The sequence below is a fragment of the Manis javanica genome, chromosome 8 (assembly GCF_040802235.1).
Source record: "Manis javanica isolate MJ-LG chromosome 8, MJ_LKY, whole genome shotgun sequence".
Taxonomy (NCBI): Eukaryota; Metazoa; Chordata; class Mammalia; order Pholidota; family Manidae; genus Manis; species Manis javanica.
Genome location: NC_133163.1, coordinates 51672205 through 51687232, shown reverse-complemented (window position 1 = coordinate 51687232; position 15028 = coordinate 51672205). Strand labels below are relative to the sequence as shown.

General features: G+C 34.5%; 1 protein-coding gene across 1 annotated transcript in view; it reads right to left on the bottom strand.

Annotated features, from left to right (window-relative positions):
- Nucleotides 1-15028, bottom strand: part of MDGA2 (MAM domain containing glycosylphosphatidylinositol anchor 2) — an 862553-nt gene that overhangs the window by 509861 nt on the left and 337664 nt on the right. The window contains exon 2 of the mRNA XM_037016589.2: nt 14801-14940. Within this exon, the coding sequence (XP_036872484.2) occupies nt 14801-14940 (140 nt within the window). The remainder of the gene's footprint in view (nt 1-14800; nt 14941-15028) is intronic.

Genomic DNA, 15028 nt, shown 5'->3' with positions numbered 1-15028 from the left:
AACAGTATGAGGTCTCCTGTCTGACAGCCACCTAGTAATCTAGTCTCTGGACCCAACAATCTGGCTGACCTTGACTTAGTCATTTAACTTCTCCAGCTTCAGCCTGCACACATGTGAAGTGAATAAGAAAAGATAAGATATAGTCAAAGTTTCATCAGAGTTTTAGGATTCTAATAAAATATAAGAAGAAGAACCCATCCTAAAGAAATTAGAAGTATAGAAACTAAGATTGTCCTTGGAGACAATTTATAATTAAGCACAATTCAGAATAGAGATATGCAAAGTCAGCATAATGAAAGCAAATTCTAATACATCTCTGGGACTTGACTTCAATGTGATTCTACATACTAATATTAACATATATAAAGAAAGAAGGTAGCTCAGCCTTGGAAATGGAAAAATAAGCTTTTAGGAAGACAAACTGGTGAGTCATATCTCATTCAGGAAGTGTCCAAATGAGAGAAAATCTTTACGATTAGACTCAAGCCTTATTACCCTAACCCTGCCTCCCCTGAAAGTCCTTGCCCACCAACATGATTTCCGTTTAACTTCTTGACTGGCCTGACTACTGGGAGAGTGAACCTGTTAGACAAGAGCTGTGTCCAATCAATTTGCCATTGCAAGTTTAAAAATTGGCATTTTGACCACAATTTAGCTTTTTCTGTAGCTTAACTACATTGACATACAAATGGTATAATCTGCTCTAACCTACAACTGCATTTGTCATTATAAATGCCTAATCTGATTTTTGCATTGCTGTATGAATATCAGTCCTTATGAGTTTGGAAAATGCAAACTCACCCCTGTCCTGTTTCCATTATACTAATAAAACCAGGCTATGAACCTGCAAAATGAGTATTAGGACCTGATGTGGCCTTACTTACCAATGTAAATATGCCTTTGTGAATGGTGGCCTAGAAAGTGAGACAGCATTCCCCAGGCGATGCCTCTCCATTGCTGGGAGGGTGGCCTGTGTGGCTGCTGCCCCATGAACCTGGCTTTTAAATCTTCCTTTGCTCTGCTCTGTATCCCCGGGGGGAATAAACACCTGCAAATTATGTTTTCCAGATTCTCACAGTTCCAACCAATGGGTCGACACCAGACTAAATGACAAAAGAAGATGAAACTAAATGACAGAAGAAAAGGAAAAGCCAAGTATTTCCCCCTCTGCTCAAGCCCTCTGCTCTCCCCAGCAGAACTCATTTCCACTGAATTCCCTCAGGTTTAAACTGAGAGTTTTAAATAATCAGAATAGCTTCTATTTTCCTTGTCCAATCCTAACAGATTGCCATGTGACATAACAGCCTCTAGCAAACACATCTGTTCAAAAGTAGTAAGTATGTGTCCATGGACACATACACACATACAGATTCATCATAAAATTACATATACCAATAAAAATTTTGGGTTGCACTGTCTTTGGTAAATTACACTAGGCAACTACATAGAATAGTCATAAGCAGAGTGTGTGCCTTTTTGTATTTGTCAGAAAACCGTCAGAGGGAATCTAAGTATCAAGACAAATGGTTTCAGGGCAGCTGTAGATTAGATTATATGTTGGTCTAATAGCGAACAAAATGTACATTTCAGTTTAATCTGTGAACATACTGAATCATCAGAGGGCTGTTCTAGAATGCTTAGCAATAACCAGTCTGATAAACAGAATGTTATCACAATATTGAAGCATTTACCACTTCTGTTAACATAATGGCCAAGGCAGTAGGTTGGTCTCCAGTCAAGGGATCCTATATGTGTAAAAAATGTACCAATGAATCACCCATCCTGTTTAAAGCATCCAAATTCCCTGCATTTGTGAAGGAACTACTACCCTTGGGCTTTCTGATTTGGACCATAAGACCAATAGGGGCTAGCTTTCCTCAAAGGCTTTTAGCAGAATTAAGTGGGGCTAGTGAGCAATATGAAGTTGAACCTGTCTTAGCATATGCTTTTTCAAACTCTGCCCTACTTCTATTGCTATTGATGTTTTTCTCCTTTTCTAATGAAAACATGATGCTTCCATCATCCCTCTAGTTTTGTTTTAAGCAATTCCAAGCAATGAATTACCAGGTTTTTGTATGATACTTTGTGAATATGCTCCAGTCACTGGAGATCCGAATGCAGCACTGCTACATCTGTAATTAAAAATGTATACAGTTGTCAAATGTGGCATGGAGTGTTTCAAGTTAGAATCTTCTCAGAGTGAGGGCTTTAATAGCTTCATATTATTGAGTGTCATGTCCCAGGTGTCTTTAAATCCTTGCTGGGTAGTAAAACAAGAACACACATTAAGTTTTCGAGACCACCAAGGGAGCATTTAATGCATTCCTGCAGGCACTGAGGTATAAAGCTTTCAATGGTGCCTACACAAGTGAATCTGAAGGTTTCCTTAAATGTTTAATTTGAAGAGATAAGTGACATAGGCACAGGCAAACAGAATTAATTAGAATATAAAAAGGAAAAGAATTAAACTATTGAACAATTAGCCTAAAGTGATAATACCTGCCACATTCACTTATTCAATAAATGAGACCCTCTATGTGTACAGCTTTTATGTATATGATCCCATATATATTATCTTCCAAAGAAGTCCACTTATGGGGATTGAAAGAAGATGACATTAATTAATATGCCAGAACAACAACCATAAACCAGGACTTCCCCAGGCAAGTCAAGACACATGTTCATTCTAATGTGAGAGAAAAAAGGGAATGCAAGACCCACTCCTTTGTTTTCTAGAAGTTTACAGTCCACTGAGTAAGACAGGAAACTTTTAAGAAATGATTTTTCTATCTTATTATTTCTATCATCATTATCATTGTTATTATTCAATAATTTTTTATCTTTCCTTATATAATTTTATTTGATCCTTAAAAAACCTTACTACATAATTACTACTACTACCGTCATTTTATGCATGAAGAAAACAGGTGAAAGAAAGGTTGAACACATCACCCACACTCACAGGGCTAGAAAGTGGGGAAGGTGGAATTTGAAACCATGCAGTTCGACTCCAGAGCCTAAAATCTCACACTCACTTCCTAAAGCAACATCTCATGTATTATGGTAAGAATGACCAGGTATTTAGTGCCCACACAGAAAGGGCACTTAAGCAAGCCTCTTTGACCAAGCAAGACAGGCATTCAGGAAGAGCTCACAAATGAGCCACTTATTCAGCCAAAGGGAAGGGATGCAGTCACGTGGAAGGGACAACAAACGTAAAATCAGTTGGCATAGCACTGTAATTTCACTCAAGATTAACAATTCACAATAGTCACTATGTGTGTGTGTTTGTGTGTGTGTGCACCCTTTAAAGGCAGCCCCAGAACATGCCCAGTGAATGTAAGAACTAATTTAAAAGAATAGATGATATATGTTATGAGTTGAACTGCATGCCCCCAAAAGACATGTTGAAGTCCTAATGTCTAGTAAGTACCTCAGAATATGACCTTACTTGTAAATAGGGTGGTTGCAGATGTAATTAGTTAAGATGAGGTCATACTGGAGTGGGTGGGCATGTAATCCAGTATGATCAGTGTTCTTACAAGGAGAGGAAAATGCCAAAGACACACAACACACACACACACACACACATGTGACAACAGAGGCACAGATTGAAATGATGCAGTTGAAAACTAAGGCACACCACGGATTGGTGGCTGCCACCAAGAACTAGGAAAAGGCAAGGAAGGACTCTACCCAGAATCTCTGAGTGAGTATAGACCTGCTGACATCCTTATTTCAGAATTCTAGCCTTCAGTATGTCGAGAGAATAAATTTCTGTTGTTTTAAGCCACCCAGTTTGTGGTACTTCATTATGGTAGCCCCAGGAAACTAATGCATTATACAATCATACCAGTCAGGTGCTTTGTACAAATTTGGAATTAGGAAACCCTTTAGGCTAATAAAAGACATTAGCTGATGTAGAAGTTATATATCTCATGAAACATGTTTGCATACATTTTATATAGTATGCACATAATGCTCCTGTGCTATTTTAAAAGACTCCTTCCAAAATGATTGGGTATAGTCCATCTTCTTGACAGCACTGTGAGCAGTTATTCAAAATGATCAGTTGTTATGATGGTGTCAATACAAAAGATCACTTACACTTGGTACCATGCTGCAGACCAGGATGCCTCAAAGTCAGTCCTAAAAAATACAGAATTCCTATGACACCCAGCAGAGAAGGCACTAATTAACTAAGGATATTGTCATGCCCAAGCTTATCCAATATCATTTAATGATTTCTGCCAAAGGCAAGTAAGTAAACAAGAAGGGGCCAGGTATATGGGATAATGTTTCCTCATGTACCACAAGCAGCAGAAAAAGGAAGAAATCAATGTTTGCTGATGGAAAAAGATAAAACTGTCAAGAAAATAAATGTTATTTTTAGGTTTTGTTAAGACCTTGGCACTAAGAGAAAATCAAAATAAAACATTAACAATTCCTAAAGAAAGGAATTGATTGAGTCATTCTTAATAACTGTTTTCTCATTTTTCAGTCCTGGAAATACACTTTACAAGCACTTTCCTTGTGAAACCTAAGTTAACTTTTTCAGATCATAGAAAGGTATTTATTCTTTATTGATTTTGTCTGAAGCCTCTCTGAGCATTTCAGGGAAAGGTTGGGGTAAGCCTGATTTGTAATAAAGGCATCATGTTTACAACCAGCCCTGGTATAGATTATTAATTGCCCCTGACAGGATATTTCTTAGCAAAGAAGTGGAAAGGTAGTATTTTCTATTAATATAATTTAAATTATTAAACTTAAATTTCAAACCTGAGTATTTTAAAGTCAATCTAAGGAGTGATCCATTAGATTAGAATTTGAAAACTCAAGGAAATCCTGTTTTCTTAAATGGCATCTTTAATATACTAGCTGTAAGTGAAAGAATAAATCTGATTCAATAGGATCACAAGTGGAACACTACCATATTTGTTTTCATGCTTTTTAAAATAGTAAAGGTGGATATAACTGTAATTTACAACATGCTTAATGAGCCTAAATGACTCATATTTCATGGATTTATCTTTCTTTACACATTATATATGCAGTGTATGTGTAGTATATATATGTATATATCTGTATATATGCAAAATAGATTAATTTATCATTCTACCACAAAAAAATTCACTTGAGACTATTTTAAGGTTAGTGTATTTAGATTTTGTTGACACCTCAATAACTACTAAGAAAAAAGATTAAAAATCTGAGGGGAATAAACTATTGTGGAATATCTACCCTTTAAAGATCTCTACAGTTAAATACATATCTGCAAATATATCAATAGGATTATCCTTCTTAAGATAACAATACAAAATCCAAATTATCAATATATATGTAATTATTCATAATTTCTATATTAAAAGAACTGCAACTACTTACCTTAAAGTGATGCATTTTAACTATGAACAATACAACTCAATTATACACTGGCAGTGTGATTTCCTTCTGTCTTCTAGAAATGCCCTGATAATTATAATATGCTTATTTCATGTCAATTGCTGTAATAAAATAATGGCTATAATCTTAACACTTTTACCTAAATTATTTTTAATTAAAATATTTTTCATAAAATATAGATTTCCAAAGGAGACATTTAATTCCAAAATTTAATGTGATTTGTCTACCTAATTATTTTGACTCTGTTGTGAGATCCATTTTCTGATTTCTCTGAAGATCTAGTTTTGACCATGAGACAAAGCTTCATAGACCAAGCAAATCAGTTTGTTTTTATATTGTAAATCTCCCATCACACAGAATTCCTTGTTTATGAACTTGCACACTTTCAATACTTAGATATAATTCAAGTGAGAGAGATATTTTGTAAGAGATGAGCAGAATTAATTAGGAAAATATAGTCTATATATTTTGTTAATTCCATGCTAATTATGTTATATACAAGTCTTAAGAAATAAAAGCAAACTTTGATCGAACATCATACCTTAGCTAATTAAGCTTTCCTTTATGAGTCATCACAGCAAGTAGATGTACAATAATTCTGAATCACAATTAAGCAACATAAGGTCAGCAGCAAGGAAGAAGAAATTATGATTAGTTATACAAATTAAGCTCCTCATAAAATTTGAATCTAGGAGATGGGTATTTATCCTGAACTACTCCAGGAAACAAAGTCCCAGACATGAGATTACAAGTAAATGGTTTATTTTTGGAATTAATCCTGGGGAAACAGACTTGGGAATTGTGAATAGTCACATAGAGGAGGAAAAACCAATACAACAGAATGTTAGGGTGCTAATCATTGTTGAAAGTGGCTGGGGCTCCATTCTATTGGGACCCTCCAAGGAGTCATGTAGGATGTGTCACGGAACTGCCTGAGCAAGGAGGCATGTATTGAAGAGCTCCTACTCCTGCCTAACCAAATAGCTGCTTTTTAAACCACTATTAGTACTCTGCTGTAGAAAGTTCAGTCTTGCTCCAGAAAGTCTTTGTCTAGTTTTGTTCTGTGACTCTCTTCTTAGGACTTAACAAAGAATCCACATGGCATCCTTTACCCTACACCATATCTGCTAAACCATATTGCTTGAGCAACAAGGCAGTTTGTATTCGAACCTGGACTTGCTGCAGAACCCTCTCTTGCTTTCAGCCCTACTTGAAACGGACGGCCTTCAAAGGTACCTAATAAAATTACTTGGAGTAATATTTCCAAATGTAGTACATACAGCTTCCAAAATTCAAAAGAGCCTGCCATATGCTGGGCTCTTGTGGTAAGGCTTGTGAGGAACAACATTTTTAAAACCTTGGGTGGAATATCCTAACATACCTTAGACCGCGAGATTTCAAAAACATTTACTAATTTGATAGACCACTAAAATTGTGAGGACTGTATTTCTCCGGCATTTATCTTACCATGGTACTTGCTACTTCCTGTTCAAAAGGTCAAAACAAAATGATATAATTAATATAATGGACTATTATAATGTCCTGTTGATTACCAAGAAAATCCAGTTCCCTGTGCACCAGAATGTTACAGAGAGTGTGAGTTAATCTTGACCCAGGATAGACCAGTACATGTGAACTGCCGTCCATCCCACATAAAAGCAAATTTTAAACTCCTCTTATTGATTATAATTGAAGAGCACTCCTTAGATGACTAGCTGCATACCAAAGGGAGGCTGATTTCATGAAGACACATCTGTCTCAGCAAGAGGGATGGTTTCGAGTTTGGAAGTAATACTGTTGACCACAGTCTATCATCATCCATAATATACTTGGCTTTTTAGGCATCTTATGTGTGAAATAAATTGGAATGTGACGGTGATGACCATTGCTTTACTGTTGAGTCTTTGATGGTAGTGCCTGATCTTTAAAATTTCTCCTGGGATGCAGTATTACTTCTGATTCAACATTTTGGTTTGGGAAGGATAGTTTTGTAGGATTCTGGGTGCTTCCTACAATGATGACTGATGTTTTCCACAGGTCAGGTAACACTGTGAGGATCCTGCCAGCTGCTAAGAACATTCATCCCAACTGAGCTCTTGGGAGTCTGGAGAAATAACCACAGACTCAGTTATCAGAACAAGGACTCCATCGTCAGCTGGCTTCCATAAGCCCCAACTCTAGCTATATTAGCATTACAAGTCCAGAATCTTGGTTTTCAAAATATCATGGATTTTCTCTTTCTTTAATGCAAAGTAGTATGACGAATGGTTACAATTTTGGAGAAGTCAGGTAGTATTTTTGGTATAGGCTTGTAATGATTTTTCTAGGTCTTTTCTCAAAGAAACCTGTTGGCTTTATGGCCTAGTTTAGATTTGAAAATTAGATGAAGAATTGTGAATTTTTTTATTATATGGGAAAATGTCAAACTCCTCATCAGGTGTCACTTTTGTCGATCGATATGAGTCAAGTACCACTCTAGTCATCTACCTCCATATTTGACCCTTAAAGACATCACAATTTATTATCCACCACAAAGCTCTAGAAAAGCCAACCTGGTTGCTACTCTTAACTTGTTGCTTATTACACTATTTATATCTACACTGAGTCTGGAGAAGTGTTACCACCCAACCGCTGCCATTCCAGAATCCCATCATTCTGCTGATTTTAGAGATCCTAGTTCCATGATAGCACCCCCTCCTGCAACTCCAGTTTGCAGAGAACAGTCACCCCTGAGCTCCTCAAAGATGCCAGTGCCCATCTGGCCAGGGCATTTGTTGTAGTGACAGAAGTGTCCTTTAGGAACTCTCTAAACACAAGTCTCATATAATTAATCTCTGCTAACTCCCACCTCCCTGAGCCTTCATTAAGTTGACCAGCCCTTTTGAGCAAGTGTCTAGAATGTATGATAATGCTTCTTCTAAGCATAAAGATTGTCCATAAAATTAAACAAAAGATGAATTCTGAAATAACTGTAAATAGATTCAGATCTCTTGAGGCAAATATGACTCTCTGTTCATGAGAATTTTCATTAAAATTTAAAAAATACTCTGGTTAATGATGATGTACTGTGAGTAAAAGGTAAAGCAGTTTGGGAGTATATTAAAGTATTGAACCAAAAAAGGTTTTCCATATTATATATGAAAATAAATGGAAACAAAACTATTTGAAGGTAAGACATCAACCATCAGAAAAACTGTAAGTGCTTCTTAAATAAGCTTTGGTAAGTACATTTATCCTTGTATCCTTGTAACCTTAGTAAAGATGTATATAGCCAGATGAAAGTGTATATGTGTGTGTATGTGTATGGGGGAGAAATCATGAAAGTAGCTATTGATGTGGAATTTGTGATAAATAAGTTTTTGGATGCTTGACCTAAACCCTCTTCCACATCCCATCCAAGGAATCATTGCAAAATATATTAGTTGTTTTAGTTGGTAAGTGCCTTACATAAAGCAGCAGACAGATCCAGTATGGACGGATTTATCACAGATGAGAAAAGAAAATTATATTGAATTGTATAAACTATGGGAAGGAATAAATATAATATTTGATGCTCTCTGATTAGATAGCATGTTCCAATTTTGTCCATTTAATTGGACATAAATCCAAAATTCTAATATGTATATTTTCATGTGCTTGCACTAATATGATTGCAAAAAATTAATAGGCTGAATTAGAAAAAAATATGGAAATATGAACCCATATATATAAAATATTTGTGAAGACAGCACACAGGTAGCACAAATGGTTTCAAACTAAAGAACCTGTTATACCAAGGTTTACTAAAATTTACTTTATGGTTAGATTATCACTTCAGAATCTGGATAGAAAATTAACAGGGATAAACATCAATAAATCTTCCACAGGCTTGGCAGTCAAAAATATATTTATATAGCAGTTTAATGGAATATGATCCCATTATAAAACTAAAAAATGGTCTTGACTTATTTTTTAAATTTTATCCAAAAAGCAAATACTCCCTAGGGATGAACTGTAATAAACTTATAGACAATTTTAGGGCTCTTTAGATTAGTGTTTTGGATGTATATAGTTATTTTTTAAAGAATGGCTTCCAAAAATATATTTTAGTGATAGGAGATACTGTTCAAAGGAAATCTTAACCTGAAAGCCAACCCGAATGTAGAGCTGCTCTGGTTGATGCACATTTTTATCTCTGTTTTGTTTTTGAAAGGAAAAGAGAATGTCAATATAATCCACTCTTCCAAATATGCATACACATGTGTGTCCTTAAAACAGATTCAAAGGCCCTGGTTACAATAAAATTGCCTTCCTGTCTAAGAAATATGAAACATTCAGTGTCCAACTGAGTTCTTTGTCAAAGTTTGCCATGCTTTCTACCACATGATCTCATTGCAAGAACAATGCAATGTAATTAAATCTCAACATTTATTTGGGTGGAGGATATGAAAAGCTCATTTTCAAATTCATAGAAAAGAAAAACAAAAATGTTTAAGGCCAACTATGGAAATATTCAAAAAAGATTAAAAAAATATTGAGAGCTATAATATATATCAAAATACAAAGCTATAGAAACTAAAATAGCATTTCATGGTACAAAAAGGCCAAGTAGAATAATAGACTAGAATAATTCAATTTTGTTAATGATAAAAATAGAAAGTTTTAAGAACTTTTAAAAATGTCTTAACATTTAATATTTAATCTTTAATATTTAATATTACATAGTAAAATTTTTTGAAAGTTTTCACAATAAAAATGTTCTATAACTTCATACAGAGACAGATGTTAAGCAGACTTACTGTGATGATCATTTCACATATATACAAAATACCAAATCATTAGGTTGTACACCTGAAACTAATACAATGTTACATGTCAATGATATCTCAATTTATTTGAAATAGGAAAACAATAGCATTTTTAAAGTTGTAGGGTGGAATACTCACAATCTTCATGTCTGGATTAGGGCAGGGAGAAAGAACAAGAAGAAAGAAAGAGAAGACTAGACTAATATTTCATAATATGGACAAAGCAATTTCCAAAAATCATTAAATATATAAATTACTATAAGCTAGTAGAATAAAAGCATACAACGTAAGATTGTATTGATATGAAAAAAACAATTTGCTAAAAGTAGGTACAAAACTTAGAAGCCCAAAATGGAAAGATTAAAATAATTAATCTTTCAAAATAAAAACCTATGTATAAAAATAAAACATACACAATAGATACGACAAATAACACCTGCCTTCGAAGTTACATTTTGCAATATATTTGTCAAATGTTTAATTTATTTTTGTTGTGTATAAAAAGTCCCCATGGGTTTACAAGAAGAGCAGCAGACAACCAGTAAGAAAACAGAAGTAGGTTAAGAACGATCAATAGACAAAGAAGATGTGCATTTGTATACGTGCGGGAAAATGTTCAAACTGACTCGCAACTAAGAAAATGCAAATTAAAAATGCACTGAAGTGTAATTTACTTTCCCATATCAAATTGGCAAAATTTTTTTAAAGATACATTTGTACTAAGGAAACAAGTAAAAGTCACTTTAAACTTTGGCTAAATAATTCCATGTTGAGGGAAGGAAACTATCCTACAGCAAGGCTAGCATACATAGGAAGACCTACACAACAAGCACATACGTGTACCAGAAGGATTCATTGAATGATTGCCCATAATAGTAAAAATCTGTAAGTAATTCAATGTGGAACAAAATGGTAGTGATCATGTGCATTTAGTACACTCATAGAGGAGCATTAGTGCATCCACACAACGTACTCTACAGCCTTTGTGAAGATAATGATCTAAGTCAATGGTTCTCAAACTTCAGTGTACATCAGAATTTTCTAGAGGACTTGTTAAAACAGATTCCTGGACCCAACACAGGAGTTTCTGATGTGAGGGGCCCAAGAATTTAAATTTTAACAAGTTCTCTCTAGGGATCACACATTGAGAATAACTAGGTTGGACCTGCACTTACTGATTTGGACATATGACCAAGTGAAAAACTGTAGTCATAGAATAATGGTTGTCATTATCATTTATTTAGTTAAAATGAGATATTAACATAATTGTGGAAATTCACTGAACAAGAACTACAAAGTGATACACCAAATTTGTTAATATTTACCTCTGGTAGGTGGATGGGAGAGTCAAGGGGAACATTCATGTTAAATATCCTATTGTTTAAATCACAAGAGGACTATATTTATAATTCATTTGTTTGTGATGTGAAAATAATGAGAAACAGAGAGGAAAGTGGATGAAAAGATAATAGGAAAGAAGAGAAGGAAGGGAAAAAGAAAAGAAAGAAGAGAAAGAGTGGGTAGTTGAATCCTGAAAATATGGATGTCTACAGGTAATATTAGGTTGGTAGATTTAGTGTTAAACCCTTACCTCCCCATGGATCTTTATAATAAAACCCTCATTCAATGAAGTAGTCTGAACATAGTTCTAGTTCTTCCAAGCTAAAAAAAGCTAATTAAGAGATGTAAAGACTCTGCAGAACATTAAAACACAAAAATACAGAAATTTGTTTAAATGCTTCCAATTTAACTAGACTATAGGAATGCTAATTACCATTTTATTAAATCTATTTCTTTTCATACTTAGACATTGAACTCTAGACCTTAAAGTCTAAGAATATATTACTTAAAAATAATAAAAATCCAACATGTTTATTATGTGTCAATATAATGCTTATTATTTGTCGAGTATGCATATGTATATGTGTGTATATATATACATACATGTACATATGTTTTATATACATGCATTGTATATAAAACATATGTACATATATATTTATAATATCAATTTAACTCTTGAGAAGAGTCTGTTATATAGTATGATGGTATGATGGTTACCATTGCCCCTATTATATAGATAAGAAAACAGAGCCCAGAGAGCAGAGAGGCTAAGGAACTTTCTCACAGTCACACTCAGAGTCACGGTGGATCCAGGGTTATATCCAGGCAGTCTGGTTCTAGGGTCATGATCTGTACTCTTGCATTTTACTGACCTCTCCTACAGTTATTGTATTTCCCTTGGGTATATCAGTATCCTCAGCCCATTACACATTCCCAAATGATGAATTTTTAAAACCATTTTTTAAGAAGAAAAAGCTCTTGTAGAATACTTCTGGAAATGGAAATGTTTCGGACTCTCATTGCAACAGGAATAGGCAACAGATTACAGAATCTCCTGAAGAGTTAAGAAAAACTTCTGTCTTCCACTGTATCCCCAACTATTACCACATTCAGGTGAGACAAAGCGGCGAGACAGTCATTCAACTTCATGGTATCAGCCAACAACATGCCCTTTAGAGTTCAGGGCAGGATGCCAAGGCCCAGCTATTCTGTTAGCCTCCCTTATACAGTTTGTTGACAAAGAATAGGTCTAGTTAATTTTTCCAACAGGCAATATAAACTGAAATTGATTCACCTGCAAACACCTGGATTACTTCTAAGAATGAAGAAATAATGATACTGAAGCAATAGATTTTTCTTAGGTTCAGAACCGATTGAAATGGTACCAAACATGGAATTGCTTAGGAAAAAATAAAGAAGCCAATAATCTACTTGTTTCAGAACTTATTTTCAGTTGGCCAGAGATCAAGTACTGTACTCCAGATTGTGACTTATGAAAAGGAAATTGTATGAAGAAAATAGGAAATTTCTAATATTAAGGGAACATAGGATAGAAATAGATGGAACAGAATAGCTGGGACAACTTAAAAACAGATTAAAAGTTGAACTGTCAAGTAAAATTTGGAGTTCAGAAGATGCAGAATTTGGCACATGCACTGTGATGATAATGACAGCATCAGTGAATCTCCTCTTGCCAGAAACTGCCTCTCATAAAGCAGCTTGTGGCTTCTTTTAGGTTTGTTGAGCCCCTCCTATTTTGATCCCAGCTCTAATTCTGTAATTCTCATTCTATGTATTTAATTATAATCAAGTGATAACAAGACTGAATTTTCTTTGAGATAATATTCTTGAGTTAATACTATAATTTTTTACTGTAAGTAAAATTATGTTCACTGGACTCCATAGTTTTCTGTATAAACTTCCAAATAAAAATGCTTCATTATGTATCAACTTTTAAGAATTATTGCTTCTGTCCTGTGTTTCATTTTGCAATCACTTTTTCTTCCAAGTCTAATTATATTGGGTTAAATTTTGTAGAACTCAAATTTTTAAGGCAATTTTATTTGTTAATCAATCTTCATTTAATAACAAATATTTTTGCAATTTAAGCCATTGCAAATTTTAATATTTTTCAATAATTTAAATTTTTTTTCTAGATTACTTTTTACTGTTGTCCATTTTACCCACAGAATAAGACAAATTTTACCATTTCATTTTTAGTTGTGATTTTATCAGTCTATTGGTTCATTTGTGAAGTTTGTATGCTTATTGCTTATTTTTATTTGTTCTTCAAGGGAAAAAATGGTTAAGGGCAAAATGCCTTTAAGAATTAAGAGTTAAGGATGGTAGAGGCAAAAGACAAGGTTAAAATGTGGGCTCATAAAAATCTCCACATTACTCTTTACTTTCCCCTATGTAGTTGTGTTAGCTGGATTTCTTTCCATAACAGAAATATTTAAAATATGTAACTTTGCCTACCAAATAAGAGTTGTATTCCATCAAAGTGTTTGTGTTGATTACCAATGTATATTTTGAACTAGATAGGTCATGATAATAAGAATTGGTGATTAATAAGTAAAACATCCTGAATATTCCATATTCAAATTCCATGTATAATACATCATAGTACAAGCCTAATTGTATTACCTTACATCTAACCCTTACTTTCATTCTTACAAGCTTTTCTTTGCTCATTATTTATAATTTTAGTGCTCTTTGACAGTCTCAATTTCTGTTCTTATTAAGCTTCTGAAAGCTGTAGGTGGTTTTTTCTGAAAGCCTGGATGCATATAGCACCTGCAAACATTTTTTTCAAAGTTTTCTATGCATATAATCACTAGGAGTAAAGAAAGTGCATGTGACCTCCTGCACCACATTTTTCAGAACAGAATGCCAAGTGCTTGGCTGCAATTATGTCATCATGAAATCATGTTCCACACTTTAAAATAAACTTTCTGCATATGAATTGTTATCTTACTGAGATATTTCTGTCATCTCTTTAACAGCTTCCTTAGAAGTGTCTTCCAAATTTCTCACAATACAAAAACAAATTTCTTTTTTTGTTGTGTCCATGTGAATACTTCAAACTTGAATTCAGCAATCACTACCCTTATCCTGTGTTTCACACACACAAATGTGAACGTCACTCACAAACACACACATACATACTCATATTTGGCAAAATCTTCTAAATTAAACATTTTCCCTTTTTTACTTCAAAGACAAGTCAAAGATAATTTTCCCCAATGTCACGGTTCGGGACTCACCTGTGGACGTGGATGTCCAGTGACCAGACAGGTCAGTTCTAGGGTTTCTCCTTCCCGTATGGTATAGACCCTTTCCGAGTAGCGCTCCTCCTCAATGTTACAGGCCAAGCCGGAGTGCACAATACGAACCGTCGGGGGGGCTGTTGGGTCAGGAAGAGAGACAAGATACACAAAAAGATAAGCAAACTGTCTTCCCATGAATCATCAGTTATAAGAGCTTATCTTACT